Below are 21405 nucleotides of genomic sequence, written 5' to 3' on the forward strand. Positions count from 1 at the left end.
CAAGGTCTTGCTATGTCCCTCGGCTGGTCTCTAATTCTTGGACTCAAGTGATTCTCCAGCCTTGGCCTCCCAAAGTTCTGGGATTACAGGAGTGAGCCACCTGCCTGGCAAACACTACTTCTTACATGCAAAGTATATTATAGTTCTTTCTTAATTGACCTATTAGCAGCATTTGACAGTTGATCTCTTTCTCTTTTTGAAATCCTTTCTTCATTTGGCTTCCAGAAGAACATCAAGCTTTCAGGGTTTTTTTTTCTCTGAATATTCCTTCTAGTTCCCCTTTCCTTGATTTCTCCTCATCTTCCTGACCAAATCCTTCTGACCTCCCCCAGAGCACATATATATATATATGTGTGTGTGTGTGTGTGTGTGTGTATATATATATTTTTTTTTTTTTTTCAAGACGGAGTCTTGCTCTGTCACCCAGGCTGGAGTGCAGTGGTGCGATCTTGGCTCAGTGCAACCTCTGCCTCCCAGGTTCAAGCACTTCTCCTGCCTCAGCCTCCCAAGTAGCTGGGATTACAGGTGCGCACCACCATGTCCAGTTAATTTTATTTTTGTATTTTTAGTAGAAACGGGGTTTCACCATATTGGCCAGGCTGGCCTTGAACTCCTGATCTCGTGATCTACCCGCCTTGGCCTCCCAAGTGTTGGGATTACAGGCATGAGCCACTGCATCTGGCCATTTTTCAGACTTCTATTTCTATTTACACATACTGCCTTGGAGATGCCATCCTGCCTCATTGCTTCACATATAATCTATATCTGATAATTACCAAATTTACATTTCTGGCTCAGACCTCTTTCTTAAACATGGATGCTCAACTCTTTTTTTGAGGCAGGGTTGCACTCTTGTCACCTAGGATGGAGTATAGTGGCAAGATCACAGCTCCCTATAGCCTTAACCTCCTGGGCTCAAGTGGTCCTCCCACCTCATCCCCTGCCACCCCTATATAGCTGGACTACAGGTGTGTGCCACCACACCCCAGCTAATTTTTTTTTTTTTTTAGATGGAGTCTCGCTTTTTCGCCAGGCTGTAGTGCAGTGGCACAATCTGGGCTCACTGCAACCTCCACCTGTCAGGTTCAAACGATTCTCCTGCCTCAGCCTCCCAAGTAGCTGGTACTATAGGCATGCGCCACCACGCTCAACTAATTTCTTTGTATTTTAAGTAGCGACCGGGTTTCACCAGTTGGCCAGGAAGGTCTCAATCTCTTGACCTTGTCATCTGCCCGCCTTGGCCTCCCAAGGTACTGGAATTACAGGGGTGAGCCACCGCACCCAGGCCCAATTTTTTAAAAACTTTGCACAAACTGGTCTCCAACTCCTGGGCCCAAGCATTCCTGCTTCCTCAGCCTCCAAAGTGTTTGAGTTACAGGCATGAACCACCACGCCCGGCCAACTTTTTACTTGATATTTCCACATAGGCATCTCAGCCAACACTAAATCCTTTTTTTCCCCTGCAAACTTGTTCCTTTTGTAGTGGTTCACATATCAATAAATGGCTACTCCATCCTTCCGGTTGCTCAAACTAAAAATCTTAAGTTATTCTTGAATATTGTCTTTTTTTATACCACACATCTAATTTGTCAGCACATCCTTTTAGCTCTACTTCAAACTATAACTATATTTAGTTACCATTTTATACTTTTTGACTTTTACCACCTGGAACCAAGTCATCATCACCAATCTCCTGGAATATTGAAATATCTTTTCAACTGGTCTCTGCTCATCTACTCTTGCCCTATTTAGTTTTTTTCCCCCCCAAACACAATAGAGATAAGTGAGATCATTTCACTCCTTTGTTACAAAACCCTCTCAGTGCTTCTCATAATAAAAGTTAAAGTCTTCCCAAAGGTTTACTAGGTCCTCTGCATTCTGGGGCTGCCGCACCTCCCGCTTTTACCTCTCTGACCTCTTTAATATTGTCCCTTGTTTGTTCTGCTTCTGCCCCATACTAGCTTTCTTGTTTCTATAACATAGACATGTTTTAGTCTTAGGACTTTGTACTTGCTGAATTTTCTACCTGAAACACTCTTCCCTCAGATAATCACCTGGCTGGCCCTTTTACCTCCTTTAGGTCTTTATAGTCAAGCATCTTTTTCTTGGAGAGATTTTCTCTTACAGCCTATCTAAAACTGCTACATCCTCCTGCTTCCCAGACAGTCCCACATCAATGTTCACAGTATTTTCTCTCATAAACCTGTATCACCAATATAAATGGTGTATCCAGTTCTCAAGCCAGAAACCTAGTCATCATTCTTCCCCTCTTTCTAACTTCTATTCATGACTGAATCTACTTGATTCTTTCTCCTAAATTAGGAGTTTTCTAACTTTTTTGCTGTGTATCCCAAAAGAATTTTGAAAAACTTGCACATTTTTATGCTGACATCTGGAAATTTCCATTTTACATTTAAATAGTTGCAGTAGATGTAATTTCATATGTGTTGTAAATACTCGTGTTTTAAGGAAAAACAGTTCCACCAGTCTTTTAAATGTGCCGAATGGAATTTAAATACGAAAATAATTTGATATCCACCATCATCTTTTAAAAATACACATGAAAAGTGTGTCTTTAAAAGTTGGAAATTATGGCCGGGCGCGGTGGCTCAAGCCTGTAATCCCAGCACTTTGGGAGGCCGAGACGGCGGATCACGAGGTCAGGAGATCGAGACCATCCTGGCTAACACGGTGAAACCCCGTCTCTACTAAAAAAATACAAAAAACTAGCCGGGCGAGGTGGCGGGCGCCTGTAGTCCCAGCTACTCGGGAGGCTGAGGCGAGAGAATGGCGTAAACCCGGGAGGCGGAGCTTGCAGTGAGCTGAGATCCGGCCACTGCACTCCAGCCTGGGCAACAGAGCGAGACTCCGTCTCAAAAAAAAAAAAAAAAAAAAAAAAAGTTGGAAATTTTACACTGTCCTTTTTTCTCTGTGAACTTTTTTCATTATATTTCCCCTACATAATTCTAATATAATATTTTTAGATTTAAAAGTCTTTAATCCCTCTTTTTAATTTATACTTCTTCACAACAACAAAAGAGTCTACATATTGAATTTAAAAAGATTTCCCTACGTCCGTAAAGCTTTAAAACCTGTCTTTTGAACTGAATTATTATTATTATTAAAGTCTCATTCTGTCACTCACCCAGGCTAGAGTACAGTGGCATGATCATGGCTCACTGCAGCTTCAACCTTCCAGGCTCAAGTGATCCTCCCACTTCAGCCTCCTGAATAGCTGGGACTGCAGGCACATGCCACCACACTTGGCTAATTTAAAAAAAATCTTGGAGATGCTTTCTTTTTATTTTCATGGGCCTGTCCCCTCAGGAGGATGTGTTTTTCGACAGTAGGCTAGAGGATGGAAGAGGCAAGATACTTAAATGAAAATATTTGTAATTGTCTCTTTGTTTAGTGTCCTAGGATTTATTTATTGCACTTCAGAGCAACATGTGTATGCTATAGAGAATTTCAAGATAAGTGAGAGATCCGCCTTTCTTAGTAAAATGGGAGGGCAGCTGTGAAAGGAGAGGTGTAAAAGGAGACCCTGCTTTACTCACTGTGTGCAGGCACCTTGTCAGGCAGATCTTCTTTAGGAAAGAGTACATATGGCTGTTTAGAAAGTATCCTGACAGACGTGGGTGTTTGGCCCAGGGACTGATTAAGCATAAGTGAATGAAGCAAATTTAATAGTGATCTTTTCCCAGTTCACAGGGGAAAAAAAGTTATTTTCTTTTCAATTTTATTTTTCTTCTATAAATTAGAAAAAACAATCTTTGTTGTCTGCTGCAGTTTACTTGCTAGTGAGTAGTGAAAGATTGTAAAACAAGTGAACGAGTGATAATGGAGGTTTTAAAGGGAAAATGGCTTTTAATACTTTTTGTTTTTTTCTTACAAACATGTTCCTGTAGTTTGATTTTAAGTTTTAAAGTCATTACTAGCATTGTCCCTGCTGTGATAGAATATGTGTCTTAATATTTCATGTTCTGCAAAGAACACTGATTTCCAAATGATCTGCCACTGGAACAAGTTGGGAACCATTTATCTAGCCTGTACTATCTTCGGTTTACAGACAAATGGCCTGCCTTTATGGGAAGGTGCTTCTAGGTCATGTGCCATTCACAGAAAACTTTGATGACAAAAATTTTTGCTTCAGCTAATCTTTTTTACATATTTGATTATATTATGGTAAGCTCTCACCCAATATTAAGTAGAAATAGCTTCTTGGCCTGTACTTATTTGCATTTTAAATAAACTTACATTGTGAAAGCCTGCTGAAAGTACCTAATTAAGAGCATGGACTCTGAGAAGTATTAGTAGACAGTGGGAGGACTAGAGAAACATAAGAGAGGGAATTCCCTCGTTTATAAAGTTGTATGAGAACCAGGTCTCCAGATACATATTCAGTGAAACGAAAACAAATTTTATGGAGTTTAAAAGTTTTTTCAGTATCCAGATAATTTCAGTGAGGCCAAGAGATCTGTTTGCTGCTGTGAATCTGTTTAACAAGTATTTACCGAGTGCTTTCTTTATGCAGGGTCTGTTCTTTTTTTTTTTGAGACGGAGTCTCGCTCCGTCGCCTAGGCTGGAAGTGCAGTGGTGCAGTCTTGGCTCACTGCAAGCTCCACCTCCCGGGTTCATGCCATTCTCCTGCCTCAGCCTTCCTAGTAGCTGGGACTACAGGCCACCACGCCCAGCTAATTTTTTTTTTGTATTTTTAGTAGAGATGAGGTTTCACCATGTTAGCCAGGATGGTCTCGGTCTCCTGACCTCATGATCTGCCCACCTCGGCCTCCCGAAGTGCTGGGATTACAGGTATGAGTCACCGCGCCCAGCCCAATGCAGGGTCTGTTCTTTTAATGACAACTAGATTACCTGTATGCTAAGAATACAGGTGTAGGGAAATAGGAGGAAGAGACCAAAAACAAGAAATGGGAGCTGGTGTGGTAGTGCCCACCTGTAGTCCCAGCCACAAGGGAGGCTGAGGTGGAAGGATCACTTGAGCCCAGGAGTTTGAGGCTTAACAGTGAGTGGTGATCACACCACTGCACTCCAGCCTGGGTGACAGAGCAAGGTTCTGTCTCCACACCTCTCCCCTGGCCCCCAAAAAACAAACAAGAAATGGTTCCTGATCTTAATGAGTTTTGAGTATACAACTGTGGTTTCAATTCTTGCTTATATACGTTGATTAGAAAAATGTTGCCTTAGAATATTACATTTTAGAATTATTTTTAAAAACTTTATTGGGGATATAATTGATATAAAGTACATATTTACAGTGCATACAATTACAATGTACAATTTGATGTTTTCAACAATGTGATAAGTTATATATACACAGTAAAACCATCCCAATAAAGCTAGTAGACATATCCTTCAGCCCCATAAATTTCCTCTTGACTGTAAACTCCCTCCCATTTCTCCCCACTCTCAGGAGACATCCCAAGCCATCACTAATCTGTTTGCTGTCATTATCGATTGCATTTTCTAGAGTTTTATATTAGTACTAATAGAATCATACAGTAAATACTCTTTTTTTTCAATCTGGCTTCTTTCAGCATGATTATTTTGAGATTCATTTATGTTGCATGTATCAATAGTTCATTCCTTTTTATTGCTCAGTAGTGTATTCCATTGTGTAGATATACTGTGGCTTGTTTATCCATTCACTTATTTATGTACATTTAGTTTTTCAGATCTTGGCTATTCAAATAAAGCTTGTCTTGGCCTCCCAAAGTGCTGGGATTATAGGCGTGAACCACCACGCCCGGCTGCTTAACTTTTTAAACTATCAAACTGTTTTCTAAAGTGGTTGTACAATTTTACATTCCCACCAGCAATATAAGAGAAGGATCTTATATTGTCCCTATAAGATCCTTCTTATAGGATCTTATATATATAGGGAAGAGAAGGAAGCAATATAAGAGAAGTGTTCCTCCTGCCAACACTTGGTAATTTAATTTTAGCCATTCTAATAGCAGTGTAATGGTACTTTGTGGTTTTAGTTTGCATTTCCCTAGTGATTAATGATGTTGAACATCTTTCATGTTTTTATTTACCTTCCATATATCTTCTTTGGTGAAGTGTTTGTTCAGATCTTTCACCCATTTTTGTTGAGTTTTTTTTTTTTTTTTTTTGGGGGATGGAGTCTTGCTCTGTCACCCAGGCTGGAGAGCAGTGGCACAATCTCAGCTCACTGCAACCTCCGCCTTCTGAGTTCTAGCAATTCTTTCCCCTCAGCCTCCCAAGTAGCTGGGATTACAGGCACCCACCACCATGCCCTGCTAATTTTTGTATTTTTAGTAGAGACAGGGTTTTGCCGTGTTGCCCAGGTTGGTCTCAAACTCTTGGCCTCAAGGAATCCACCCACTTTGGCCTCCCAGAGTGCTGGAATTACAGGCATAAACCATCTCACTCGGCCCCCCCTTTTTTTTTTTTCTTTTTATGGAGGTTCATTATACACCATTCTCTTAATACTATCTTTTTATTGTTTTCTTTCTTTTCTTTCTTTCTTTCTTTCTTTTTTTTCTTTTTAAGAGGTAGGGTCTTGCTATGTTGCCTAGGCTGGTCTTAAGCGCCTGGCCTCAAGTGATCTTCCTGCCTCAGCCTCCCAAAGTACTGGGACTATAGGCATAAGCCACTGCACCTGGTTTATACTATCTTTTGGAGACCAAAAGTTTTAAATTTTTACCAATTTGTTTTTTTAGGGACTGTGCCATTAGTGTCATATCTAGGAAATCTTTGCCTAACCCAGGGTTACAAAAATTTTCCCTTCTAGAAATTTTTTATCTATTTATTTTAATTTTCAGAAATAGAGATAAGGTCTCAATGTGTTGCCCAGGCTGGTCTCGAACTCTTGGCCTAAAGTGATCCTTCGGCCTCAGCCTCCCAAAGTTTTGCGATTATAGGTGTAATCCACCATACCTGGCCTGTTCTAGAAATTTTATAGTTAAATTTTATTTTTATATCTATGACCCATTTGAATCACTTTTTCTTTCTTCTTTTAAAAAAAATCTCACCCTGTCTTATGGTGCTGATTGAATCATTTTATATATGGTGTGATAATTCTGCATATGGTATGTTTGTTTTTCTGCATATGGATTATCTGTTTGTTCTGTGACCATTTATTGAAAAGGCTATTCTTTTTCCTTTGCTAAAGGTCTTCATGCTTTTATTTAAAAAATCAGTTGCCCACATATGTGTGGTTTTATTTCTGGATTCTCTATTCTGTTCTATTGATCGTTTCGCTTATCTTTATGTCAGTGCCATACTGTTTTGGTTACCATAGCTTTATAGAAATCTTTGAAATCAGGTAGTGTTAGCCCTTCAACTTTATTCTTCTTTAGAGTTGTTTTAGTTATTCTAGGACCTTTGTATTTCCATAAGAATTTTTAAATCAACATACCAATTTCTACAAAAAAGCTTGCTGGAATTTTGATTGAGATTGTGTTGCATCTACAGATCATTTGGGAGAAATTGACATCATAACAGTGTTGAGTCTTCCAACTCATAGCTTATCTCTTCATTTATTTCTTTAATTTCTATCAGCAGTGTATTGTATTTTTATTTTTATTTATTTATTCATTTTTATTGTATTTTATTTTTATTTTTTGAGATTGAGTCTCAGTCTGTGACCCAGGCTGGAGTGCAGTGGCACGATCTCAGCTCACTGCAACCTGTGTCTCCTGGATTCCAGCGATTCTCCCACCTCAGCCTCCAGAGTAGCTGCCCGGCTAATGTTTGTACTTTTGGTAGAGATGGGGTTTCACCATGTTGGCCAGGCTGGTCTTGAACTCCTGAACTCAGGTGATCTTCCTGCCTTGGCCTCCCAAAGTGCTGGGATTACAGGTGTGAGCCACCGTGCTCTGCCAGTATTTTGTAGTTTTAGTGTATATCCTTCAACTAAAATTTATTATTTTCTTTTTAAATTGAATTGTAATATTTCATAATGGGCTGGGTATGGTGGCTAACGCCTGTAATCCCAGCACTTTGGGAGGCTGAGGCAGTCAGATTACCTGAGCTCAGGAGTTCAAGACTAGCCTGGCCAACATGGCGAAACCCTATCTCTACTGAAAATACAGAAATTAGCTGGGCGTGGTGGTGTGCCCCTGTAGTCCCAGCTACTTGGGAGGCTGAGGCAGGCGAATCTCTTGAATCTGGGAGGTGGAAGTTGCAGTGAGCCAAGATCACCCATCCAGCCTGGGCAAAAGAGTGAGACTCCATCTCAAAAAAAAAAAAAAAACAAACCAAAACCCCAAAACATTTTATAACGAAAACATTGCCAGTATTCTTAATCGATGTTTGAGATATTTGCATCCTTGTGGAAATCTTGGCAACGGAATGAAGAATTTGGCAAAAATAATTATCAGTCAGACTGTGTATCCAAAAGGATTTATTTCCACATTGTACCTGAAGCTCAAATGTTAATTAATGAACAAATGCACTAGCAAGATTTTTAATTTAAATGTGAAGATGAAAAACTGAAAAATATAAAGTAGGAAATAACATTTCTATAACTTGTTAAGTGTAGTGGTTTATCAGGTTAAAAAGTTAAAGTGCTTTTGTGTGTGTCTACACATGGATTTATAGTATGAGATTCTTCTGTTTATAGTGTTATATGTAAGGAAATGCCTTCTGGCAATTTGAAAATATGGTGTAACTAAAATACAGGTCTGACTTGTTAATCTACTGGTAAAGACTGGAAATTATTTTAATTGCTCTTTTTCTGACTAGTCTTTCAAAAAAATATGATAGGCAAATTGGTTCTGTTGTGGTAATTTTATGTTTACTGTCTCTGTGGAAGTGTAAAGCATGGTTCTCTTCCATTGATTGTCCTCTTGATGTCCTATTACAGTATTTATGGGTGAGATTTTAACATTGTGTATTTATTTTTATGACTGTTTTCGTATTTGAAATTAAGAAGTTTGGCATAAGAAACTTTGATGCTTGATGTTCAAATTGCTTTGTAGCTTATTTAACAAAATCATAATCACAGAAAAAGAATCCATCCCAGTTAGATATTATCTTAATTCTCATGTTCAATCATTTTCACTGAGTGGGGCCCCTGGCTTTTTATGGAAAGATGTTATAAGAAACAACCTTGCCCCAGGGAGGGGGCCCTGAGGAGGCAGGAGGATTGTTTGAGCCAAGGAGTTGGTGACCAGCCTGAGCAATTTAGGTAGGCCTCGTCTTTTAAAGGAAAAAAAAAGAAACGGCCTTATGAAGTCCACTGCCACACTTGCAATATAAATGTTTATTTATTTAGAGATGGAGTCTCATTATGTTTGGAAGCCTGAAACTCCTAGGCCCAAGGAATCCTCCCACCTTAACCACTAGAGTAGCTGGGACTACAGGTATCCCACTATGCCCAGTTAAATGTCTATTTTTTTTAAAATGTCATTTTAAAATCAATTGATCTATTAGAAATGTAAGGCCGGGCGCGGTGGCTCAAGCCTGTAATCCCAGCACTTTGGGAGGCCAAGACAGGTGGATCACAAGGTCAGGAAATCGAGACCATCATGGCTAACACGGTGAAACCCCGTGTCTACTAAAAAAACACACACACACACACAAAAAAAAAAAAGCTGGGCGTGGTGGAGGGCGCCTGTAGTCCCAGCTACTCGGGAGACTGAGCCAGGAGAATGGCGTGAACCTGGGAGGTGGAGCTTGCAGTGAGCTGAGATCGCGCCACTGCACTCCAGCCTGGGTGACAGAGCAAGACTCCTTCACAAAAAAAAAAAAAAAAAAGAACTGTATGGTTAAAATGTAATTAAGTTATCTCTGGCTGTGTTAAAGAAGTGCAGGGCATAAGAGGAAACACTTATTTTCTAATTTGAATTTATTAGAAAACCTAATTTGAATTTATTAGAAAATATGTTAGAAACATATTTCTAACTTAGAAATGTATTAGAAAGCCTGATTTTTTGGATATTGGTCCTGTGTGAATTTCTAACTGCCTTACTGTTAGACTTTTTGGACCAGACTTCTTCAAAGAGTAGTCTTGTCTTACCATGGCCTTCCACTTCCCCATTCCCCAATTCAAAATTATTTTTATCAATTAGTTTGTATTTTGTCAAAATTATTTATATAAATAAAAAGATAATTAGCTCTGTAAGGCTTGTTATGAAAAATAGCATTACTTCCCCCTTAAACACAAAATTTTGTGTTTCCTAGAGAAAACCACTTTAACTTTTCAAAGTGATTTATTTACTTCTGTATTTCTAAGAAAGAAAACGTGCTTATATTGGTATTTCTTGTTTTTTTTTTTTTTTTTTTTTTCTGTTTTGGATGTTATCTGTTGACTTCCTACCATGGAGGGTAAGGATTTAATATTCTTTTCTCTCTCTCTCTTTTTTTTTTTTTTTTAAGGCAGGGACTCACTCTGTTGTCCAGGCTGGAGTGCAGTGGCACAAAGGATTTAATATTCTTTAATATGCACATACATTCCCCTCCAATCACACACACACTTTGTATTTTCTCTTCCCCTACTTCAAGTTATATCTTAATTTGAGTTGGATTAATATTCAAAGTTTACATTATTATGACTGTAAATGCTATTTTTGGGGTCTTTTTGGTGGGTGGGTGGGGGGACAGGGTCTCACTCTGTCGCCCAGGTTGGAGTGCAGTGGCACAATCTCCACTCACTGCAACCTCCACCTCCCGGGTTGCAGCTGAGATTACAGGCACATGCCACCAGACCCAGCTAATTTTTGTATTTTTAGTAGAGACGGGGTTTCACTGTGTAGGCCAGGCTGGTCTTTAGTCCCTGGCCCCAAGTGATCCACCCCCACCTTGGCCTCCCAAAGTGCTGAGATCATAGGCGTGAACCACCGCACCTGGCCTGTAAATGCTATTTAATCTGCTTTTTCTTTTCTAACTCACTGCTTTTACTGGAGTTATTAATTATCTTGTTTTCTTGTTTGTGTGTTTTTCTATGTAGTATACTTATTACCAAATTGAAACTTTTTACCAGTTTTCTAAATATCCTATCAAGATTTTCATCCCATTATATACTCTGTCAAGTTCATTTTCTTGAGACAGTCTCTCCCAGAGCCTTCTGACCTGCACCAGTGTGGACTGGTCACTTTTATTCCTGTTGTACAGCTCTCATCCTGTAATTTCCTTTCGTTTTATGATGGTCATTCCTTTGACCTTTCTTCTCTATTGATTCCTTTATTTCCTTTATTCCATATTTTTCTTTCTTGATTCATACCCTTGTTTTAGTGTAGTACAAATGACAGAAGCTTAATGATAAAGGCTACGTGAGAGATAAAGTTTTTGACCTTGTTCTATCTAAGAATGTCATTTTAGCATGGCATTTGATATTGTTGGTATCTTGGATTCCAGGCTGAACATCATTGCCATCTAGCTTCTAGTATTACTGTTGAAATCTAAAGCTAATGTCTGCTTCTTGTATATCATCTGCTCCTCCTCACTTCCCTGTCCTCCCAGTCTTGTAGGATATTCTTTTTGTCTCCAGTGTCCTGACATCTAAATTTTGTTCAGTGACGTGGGCACTAGAAAAGCCCTTTAGACTTATTTTATTGATAATTTCCTCTGTTTGCTAAATGATTCTCAAACTTTTGAAAACCTTATTTATGGTGAAGTATAACATATAATCAGAAAATGTTTAAAGGATAAATACACAATTTAAGGAACACCTATTTAACACTCAGGTTAGAAGACAGAAAGAACATTGTCAGCACTTTTCTCAGAATAACTCTCTACAAGGTAACCACTTTTATGGTATTCACTGTTTTGATTTTCTTTCTTTTTGAGACAGAGTCTCACTCTGTTGCCAGTCTGGAGTGCAGTGGCGTGATCTCAGCTCACTGCAACCTCCACCTCCTGGGTTCAAGCGATTCTCCTGCCTCAGCCTCCCGAGTAGCTGGGACTACAGGTGTGCACTAGCATGCCCGGCTAATTTTTGTGTTTTTAGTAGAGACGGGGTTTCACCATGTTGGCCAGGATGGTCTTGACCTCTTGACCTCATGATCCGCCTGCCTCAGCCTCCCAAAGTGCTGGGATTACAGGTGCGAACCACTGCGCCCAGTCTGTTTTGATTTTCTTTACAGTTTTTCCATCTCAGCATGTATCCCTTAACACCATTGTTTATTTTTTTTCTGAATTTGTTTATTTTTTACTTTTGTATTTAATTTTGTCTGACTTTGCGAATGGAATCCCATTGTCTATATTCTTTTTATCTGGCTTCTTTCTGCCAACATTTTTTCAGGGTGCATCCACATTTTATCTAGCTGTCATTACTACTGCATTTTTTTGACTGTGTATATTCCATTGTATTAATAAACCGCAATTTGTCTGTCCCATTCTAGATGAATATTTGAATTCTTTTCTCGTTTTGGAAGGTATTATTAATAATGTTATTTATGAACCTTCTAGCATATGTCTTCTGGTAAACATGTGTGCTCATTTCTCTAGAGCAGTGCTGTCTAGAAGAGATATAATGTGAGCCACACATGTAATTTTAAATTTTCCCTCCTAGGCTGGGCATGGTGGCTTATGCCTATAATCCCAGCATTTTGGGAGGCCAAGGCAGGAGGATTGCTTGATCCCAGGAGTTCAAGGCCAGCCTGGGCAATATAGCAAGAACCTGTCTCAAAAATTAAAAAATAAATTAAAAAATAAATAAAATTTTCCCTCCTAAGTGAATTAATTAATGCAGGAACAAAAAACCAAATAGTGCATGTTCTCATTTACAGGTGAGAGCTAAACATGGGTACCCATGGACATAAAGATGTTAACAATAGACCCCGGGGACTAATAGACGGCGAGTACTAGGCTCAGTACCTGGGTGATGGGATCATTTGTACCCCAGACCTCAGCATGACACAATATACCTAGGTAACAAAATCTGCACATGTACCCCCTTAATCTAAAATAAAAGTTAAAAAAGAAAATTATCATAGCCACAGTTGAAAAGTAAGAATAAACAGATGAAGTTGATTTTAATAACATATTTAACCCAATAAATCTAATCATTTCAGCATGTGTCATAAAAATTGAGAATTTGACTTCTTATTTTAATACTAAATCCTTGAATCTGGTTTGTATTTTACACCAACATCCCATTTCAACTCAGTGGAGCTACGTTTGAGGTGTTCAGTACCCACATGAGGCTAGTGTCTATTATATTGGACTGTATAGCTCTAAAGAAATATATGTAAATCTATCCTGAATATATATATCCTATAGTGGAATTGCTCAGTCATAGAGTATACATATCTTGAACTTTAGTACTTTAATGGCAAAGTGTTTGAAAGTGGTTGAACCATTTTACATTCTAGTAGCAGTGTGTGATAGTTCCCATTGCTCCACATAGTTACCAACATTTGGTATTATCAGAATTTTTAGTATTGCTGCCTGGTGAGCGGATAGTTTTCATGGTGGTTTAATTTGCATTTTTCTAATTAAGAGCTAGAGCACTTTTAAATATATATATGGGCTATTTGAATTTCTTCTTTTGTGAAGTGCTAGTTTAAGGGCTTTTTGCCCATTTTTTTCTCTTGGGATTTTTATCATTTTTTTCTTACTGAACTTCTAGGAGTTCTCTATATATTCTGGACATAAGCCTTTTGTTGTATGTACCACATATATCTTCTCCAACTCCGTAACTTGCCTTTTTACCTTCTTAAAGATGTCTTTTGATAAACCTAAATTTTAAAGTTTAATATAAAGTTTATCAGTTCTTTCCTTCATAGCTAGTAATTTTTTGTGTCCTATATAAGAAATCCTTTTCAATCCTGAAATCATGAAGATATTACCTAGTTTTACACTGTCAGAGCTTTATTGAGTATATTTATTTGTTAGGCCTAACATGCAGCTAGGATTGATTTTTGGTTAAAGGATGAAGTAGTAGTCGTTGATTTTATTTTTCTGCGATGGTTCAACACTATTCATACACTTCCCTGCCTTCCCACAACTCTGTGCCCCACCTCATACTCCACAGTGCCATCTTTGGAAATAAGGGTCTATATATATGTGGGCTTGTTTGTGGACTCTGTTATGTCCCATTGATTTCTTTCTCTCTCCTTATGCTATTGTCACATTCTTCATTACTATAACTTTGTAATAAATCCTGACAACCATTGGAGCAAATCCTTGTACTTTCTTATAAACGTATGACTTTCTTGTCAATAAAAAAAAAAGAATATATGACTGATTTTCTCAGCCTTTTGCACTTTTATGTACATGTTGAAATTATCTTGACATTTTTAGCAAAACAACCTGCTTGGTTTTGATTGTGGTTTTATAACTGCATGGTTCAATTTTGAGAGAACTCAGAGGTATACAACTTTAATATTAACTCTGACAGTTCACCAACATGGTATCATCTTTCATTTATTTAGCTCTTTTATTTTTCTTAAAGTCTAGTTTTCTCCCTAGGGATCATGTGTACCTTATCATGTACTCAAGGTACACAGTATTTTAAATTCTATTGTAAATGCTATTTAATTTTTTTTTTTTTTTTTTTTGAAACAAGGTCTCACTCTCACCCAAGCTGGAGTGCAGTAGCATAATCATGGCTCACTGCAGCCTTGACTTCCCAGGCTCAGGTGATCCTCCCACATCAGCCTCCCTTGTAGCTGGGACTACAGGTGTGTGCCACAATGTCTGGCTAATTTTTTGTAGAGGTGGGGTTTCACCATGTTGCCTAGACTGGCCTTGAACTCCTGGGCGCAAGTGATCCTCCCACCTCAGCTTCCCAAAGTGCTGGGATTACGGGAGTGAGCCACTGCACCTGGCCTAAAAATTTTGTTTGCTAGCTTTGTTGCTGGTACATAGAAAAGTTTATTTTTTATGAATTCAGATAATTTATCTGTACAATATTTTTGTCCTGCATGGGTGTGTTATTTTGTCCTCCATGGGTGCATAGATTCTTCAGAGACACAGAAGCAATAGAAAATACACACACACACACCACACACACACACACACACACACACACACAGAGGAAATTGGCTCTTGAGATTATAGTGGCTGAGAAGTCCAAGATCTGCATTTGTCAAGTTGCAGACCCAGAAAAGCCAATAGTATAATTCTTGTCCTAGTCTGAAGGCCTGAGAACCAGAAGAGCTGATGGTATAAATTCCAGTCTGAGTCTGAAGGCAGAAGACTGATGTCCCAGCTCAAATACAGTTAGGCAGAGAGAAAGAATTCTTTCTTAGCCTTTTGTTCTATTCAGGCCTTCAGTCAAGTGGATAAGGCCACATTGGGGATGGTAGTCTGCTTTTCTCAGTCTACCAACTCAAATGTTAATTTCCTCCAGAAACACCCTGACAGACATACCCAGAAATAGTGTGTAACCAGTTATATGGGCACGCCAAAATTAACCATCACAATGGGCAGTCAGATGATCTGCAAATTTGTTTCTTCTTTACCAATTCTTAAATTTTCTTTTTCTTGGTTTACTGCACTAGCCAGGACCTCCAAATACAATGTGGAATAGAAATGATTAATAGAAAATATCCTTTTTCTTGATCTCAAAAGGAAAGGTGTCAGTGTCTTGTCTTACCATTAACTATGATTTTATATTAGCTCTTTTTTTTTTTTTTTTTTTTTGGGATGGAATCTTGCTCTGTCACTCAGGCTGGAGTGCAGTGGCGTGATCTCAGCTCACTGCAGCCTCCGCTTCCCGGTTCAAGCGATTCTCGTGCCTCAGCCTCCTGAGTAGCTGGGACTACAAGCATCTGCCACCACACCGTCTAATTTTTGTATTTGTAGTAGAGACGGGGTTTCACCACATTGGCCAGGTGGTCTCGAACTCTGACCTTGTGATCTCCCCGTCTCAGCCACCCAAAGTGCTAGGATTACAGGTGTGAGCCACCACACCTGGCCTATTGTGGCTTTTTAGTATATATCCTTTATCAAATGAAAGAAGTTTACAAAGAGATTATTTGTTTGTTTGTTTGAGACAGTCTCACTCTCACCCAGGCTGGAGTGCAATGGCACGTGATCTCGGCTCACTGCAACCTCCGCCTCCCGGGTTCAAGTGATTCTCCTGCCTCGGCCTCCTGAGTAGCTGGGACTACACGCGTCTGCTACCACGTCTGGCTAATTTTTTGTAGTTTTGGTAGAGACGGGGTTTCACCGTGTTGGCCAGACTGGCCTTGAACTCCTGACCTCAAGTGATCCACCTGCCTCGGCCTCAAAAGTGCTGGGATTATAGGTGTGAGCCACCGTGCTGGGCCCACAAAGAGATTTTATCATGAATGAGTGTTGAATTTTTTTCAAATGACTTTTCTACATATATATTGGGATGGTCATATTTTTCTTTTTCTTTTTCTCTCTTTTTTTTTGAGATGGAGTCTCACTCAGTCAGCTAGGCTGGAGTGCAGTGATCTCGGCTCATGGCAGCATCTGTCTACTGGGTTCAAGCAGTTCTCCTGCCTTAGCCACCCAAGTAGCTAGGATTACAGGCCTGCGCCACCAACCTAGCTGATTTTTATATTTTTAGTAGAGATGGGGTTTCACCATGTTGTCCAAGCTGGTCTCAAACTCCTGACCTCAGATGATCCACCCACTTCCAGCCTCCCAAAGTACTGGGATTGCAGGTGTGAGCCACCATGCCCAGCTGTGATAGTATAATCTTATTTGTATACATTATGGAATTTGGTTAGGTGATACTTAGGCTTTTTTGTTTTTCTGGATTCATAAGTGAAAATGGCCTATAATTTTCTTTTCTTTTAGAGATGAGGTCTTGCTCATTCCCCCAGGCTGGAGCGCAGTGCCACCATCATGGTTCACTGTAGCCTTGACCTTCTGGGTTCAAGTAATCCTCTTGCCTTAGCCTCCTGAGTAGCTGGGACTACAGGCACATGCCACCATGCCCAACTAATTTTTTATTTTGGAGAGATGGGGTCTTGCTATGTTGCTCAGGCTGGTCTGGAACTCCTGGCCTCCAGCGATCCTCTGACCTTGGCCTCCCAAAGTGCTGGGATTACAGGCATGAACCACTGCCCAGCTGAAAATGGCCTATAATTTTCATCTTTCTTTTTGAGTTTTTATATAAAGGCTAGTCCCAAAATAAATTGGAGAGTTTATCTTTTTTTAAAAAAAAAATTTTAAATTTTCACTTAAGATTGTTGTATTGCTTCCTTTATGTTTGATGAATTTGTCAGTGAAGCCAGGTAGACCCAAATGATGGGCTATAATGCAAGTCTCAACAAATTTTCAAAAGATTGAAATCATAGAAAATTTGTTTTCTGGCCAGGCATTGTGGCTTATGCCTATAATTCCAACATTTTGGAAGCAGAGGTGGATGGATAGCTTCAGCTCACAAGTTCAAGACCAGCTTGAGGTCAAGGCTACAGTGAGCCATGATTGCGCTACTGCATTCCAATGTGGGTGGCAGAATGAGACTCTGTCTCAAAAAAATTAAATAAGTAAATAAAAATGAAAAAGAAAGTATGTTTTCTGACCACATGTGATTATTATAGAAATCAATTTTAAAAACCTTTAAAAATATTTGCTTCTAGATTCTTAAGGTGAAAGAAGAAACCATAATGGAAATTAGAAACTATAGTCCACCATTCTTATCCTTGGGTTCTTAATCTATAGATTCAGCCAACCTCAGATCAACAATATTTGGGAAAATAATGGATGGTTGCATTTGTACTGAACACATACAGACTTTTCTTTTGTCATTATTCCCTAAACAATACAATATAATCACTATTACATAGCATTTACATTGTATTAGGTGTTTTTTGTTTTTGTTTTTTCTTGTTGAGACGGAGTTTCGCTTTGTCACCCAGGCTGGAGTGCGGTGGCACGATCTCAGCTCACTACCAGCTCCACCTCCCGGGTTCACGCCATTCTCCTGCCTCAGCCTCCCAAGTAGCTGGGACTACAGGTGCCTACCACCACGCCCAACTAATTTTGTTTTTGTATTTTTAGTAGAGACAGGGTTTCACCGAGTTAGTCACGATGGTCTTGATCTCCTGACCTCATGATCTACCCACCTTGGCCTCACAAAGTGCTGGGATTACAGGTGTGAGCCACCACACCCAGACCATTGTATTAGGTGTTATAAGTAACCTAGAGATGATTTAAAGTATATGGGAGGATGTGTGTAGGTTGTATACAAAAGTTACACCATTATATATAAAGGACTTGGGCATCCATGGATTTGGGTATCCACAGGTGTCCTGGAAGTACTTTCCCACAGATACTGAAGGATGACTGTATTTTGAACTGGATGATTACGAAAATATTCCATATGAAAATATGTGGGCTTTTACAAAAGTAGTTTTAGAGAAAACATACATATTAGAAAAGAAAGGTTGACAAAAATGAGCAGTGTCCATCTCAAGAAGTTGGCAAAAGAACCTAAGAAGCAGAAGAAATAATGAAGATGAAGCAAAAATAAATGAAATGTAAAGCAAACATAAAATAGGATCATAAAAGCCAAGAGTTGGTTCTTTTTTTTTTTTTGAGACGGAGTCTCGCTCTGTCGCCCAGGCTGGAGTGCAGTGGCCGGATCTCAGCTCACTGCAAGCTCTGCCTCCCGGGTTTACGCCATTCTCCTGACTCAGCCTCCCGAGTAGCTGGGACTACAGGCGCCCGCCACCTCACCTGGCTAGTTTTTTGTATTTTTTTTAGTAGAGATGGGGTTTCACCGTGTTAGCCAGGATGGTCTCGATCTCCTGACCTCGTGATAGCCACCTGTCTCGGCCTCCCAAAGTGCTGGGATTACAGGCTTGAGCCACCGCGCCCGGCCAAGAGTTGGTTCTTTTAAAGATTAATAACATTGATAAACCTCTGAGATGCTGATCAAGAAAAGAACGAACACACAAAAACTAATATTAGGAATGAAAGAAGGGATTTTACTATAAATCCTATAGACTTATAAAATATGAGGCTATAATGCACAATTTTATGCTATTTTTTTTTGAGATGGAGTCACCGAGGCTGGAGTGCACTGGTGCGATCTCTGCTCACTGCAACCTCTGCCTCCCATGTTCAAGCAATTCTCCTGCCTTAGCCTCCTGAGTAACTGGGATTACAGGCACACGCCACCACACCCAGCTAGTTTTGTATTTTTGGTTTCACCATGTTGGCCAGGCTGGTCTCAAACTCCTGACCTCAGGTGATCTGTCTGCCTCAGCCTCCCAATGTGCTGGGATTACAGGCGTTAGCCACTGTGTCTATGCTAATTTTTTTAAACTCTCATTTTGTTCAGACATGGATCCCTTAGGAAATGGCAAAGTCTAAATCATAGGCTAATCATTTTTTGGCAATGGTCGGTTTAGTGGTGGGCATGTGATCTGATGTTAGGAAGAATTCTATGGTAAATTTTGAGACTTCAAATGAAATGGTTAACTTCAATGCTGTGTTCTTTGTGGGGAGGGTTTTAAATTACTTTTGCTTAACTATGAGGCTATTCAAGTTATCTATTTTTGTGTTAGTGCTTCTGATATGCTTCTGATTTCATGGCATAAAAATTTAAAACAGGCTGGGTGTGGTGGCTCATGCATATAATCCCAGTACTGTGGGAGGCTGAGGTGGGAGGATCACTTGAGCCCAGGAGTTCAAGACCAGTCTGGCCAACATGGTGAGACTTCATCTCTACAAAACGTTTTAAAAATTAGCCAGGTTATGGTGGCACACACCTGTAGTGCCAGCTACTTGGGAGGCTGAGGTGGGAAGGTCACTTGAGCCCAGGTCTGCAGTGAGCCTGGGTGACAGAGTGAGACCCCATCTCAAAAAAAGAAAAAAGAAAGCAATACTTTTTAATTATTTATTTCAACAAATATTTATAGGACACCTACTGTATGCTAGGTATTACTATTTACCATATTTCTTATATCCAGTCAGACAGGATTATTTTTTAGGACAAAAATTTAGAAACAAAAACAGCTCATTCCTAGAAGGATGCAGCTGCGTAATAAAAAGAAAAGAAAAAAAAAGGAAAAGAAAAAACGGTAGGGGGCTCAGCATAGCTGGTGGTGGCAATGCTCTTGTGAAAGCTGAGTAGCGCGTATTTCACAGAGCACCTCTATAATTTGTAAAGGAGTATGGTTTTTCAGAGGTACCTTTATTACTGGAATTCATGACCTGCATGGACTTCAAGTAGGTTTGTTGACTTCAAGGTATCCACAATTCCTCTGAAATTGTATCGAGTAGTTTATGTGTATATGCTTTTTGGTGATAGAGAAGAGAGGGTTCAATGACTTTCCATAGATTTTTCAAAGGGTCCAAAAATATTTAAGAACCACTGCTCTGTGGGTTAAGAAAAGTTTACAGAGACCAACAAATAGTTTTTTTCTTCATTTTGTGTTTTATGTCTGTTTTGAGTAACCATTATAGTAAAATATTAATTATGTATAAGATTCTCTTTGACTTTTGTTCAATTTATATTATTTTGCCATTACTTTAACTGATAACTTTTTTTAAAGGTTCAGGAACAAGTGCATCCCACTCTCTCAGCTAATGAAGAGTCTCTCTATTATATTGAAGAGCTGATTTTTCAGCTGCTTAATAAATTATGCATGGCCCAGCCAAGGACTGTTCAAGATGTAGAGGTAAAAATTATTTTGTCATTTCAAGAAGCCATTCAACCACTTGTATGAATTAATTTTTGTATCTATATCATTCTAAATTATTGTGGAAACTAAAACCATTGAAATTATGTATGAGATATATGGTCAGTTTGTTTTTGACAAAAACATCAAGGCAGTTCATTGAGGAAAGGCAAATTTTTCAGAAAAAAAAAGTCTTAGAACAACTGGGTACATTTATGAGGGGAAAAAACCTTGAAACCTATCTCATGCCGTAGACAAAAATTAATTCAAAATGGATCATGGCCTTAGACAACAGCTAAACTACAAGGTTTCTAGAAGAAAATTCTGGAAAATATCTTCATAATCTGGGGTTAGGCACATGTTTTTTAGAGAGGATTCAAAACATAGTACTTTATATTTAATAATAAGGCCAGGTGCTGTGGCTCACGCCTGTAATCCCAGTACTTTGAGTGACTGAGACGGGAGAATTGCTTGAGCTCAGGAGTTTGATACCAGCCTGGGCAATATAGGGAGACCCCGTCTCTACAGAAAGTTTAACAATTAGCCAGGCCTAATGGCATGTGTCCGTAGTTCCAGCTACTCGGAGGCTGAGGCAGAGGATTGCTTGAGCCCAGTAAATCAAGGCTGCAGTGAGCCATGATCATACTACTGCACTCTAGCTAGGGTGAGAGAGGGAAACTCTGTCTCAAAAAAACAAAACAAAGAAGAAAATAGATGATAAATTAAAAAGATGTAGTCATAGACTAGTGGAAAACGTAGAGCTTGAATCCAGCCTATATTAAAAACTACTGCAAATCAATAATGAAAAAGACACTTTTCTCCCCTAAAGGGGCAAAAGTCTTAAACAGAAACATGTAAAAGAAGA

At 39.3% G+C, this 21405-nt stretch overlaps 1 protein-coding gene across 1 annotated transcript in view; it reads left to right on the forward strand.

Annotated features, from left to right (window-relative positions):
* Positions 1 to 21405, forward strand: part of SOS2 (SOS Ras/Rho guanine nucleotide exchange factor 2) — a 115762-nt gene that overhangs the window by 6773 nt on the left and 87584 nt on the right. The window contains 1 exon segment of the mRNA XM_033188088.1: positions 20415 to 20540. Within this exon segment, the coding sequence (XP_033043979.1) occupies positions 20415 to 20540 (126 nt within the window).

This window comes from Trachypithecus francoisi, unplaced genomic scaffold, assembly GCF_009764315.1.
Source record: "Trachypithecus francoisi isolate TF-2019V2 unplaced genomic scaffold, Tfra_2.0 Lachesis_group3, whole genome shotgun sequence".
NCBI lineage: Eukaryota > Metazoa > Chordata > Mammalia > Primates > Cercopithecidae > Trachypithecus > Trachypithecus francoisi.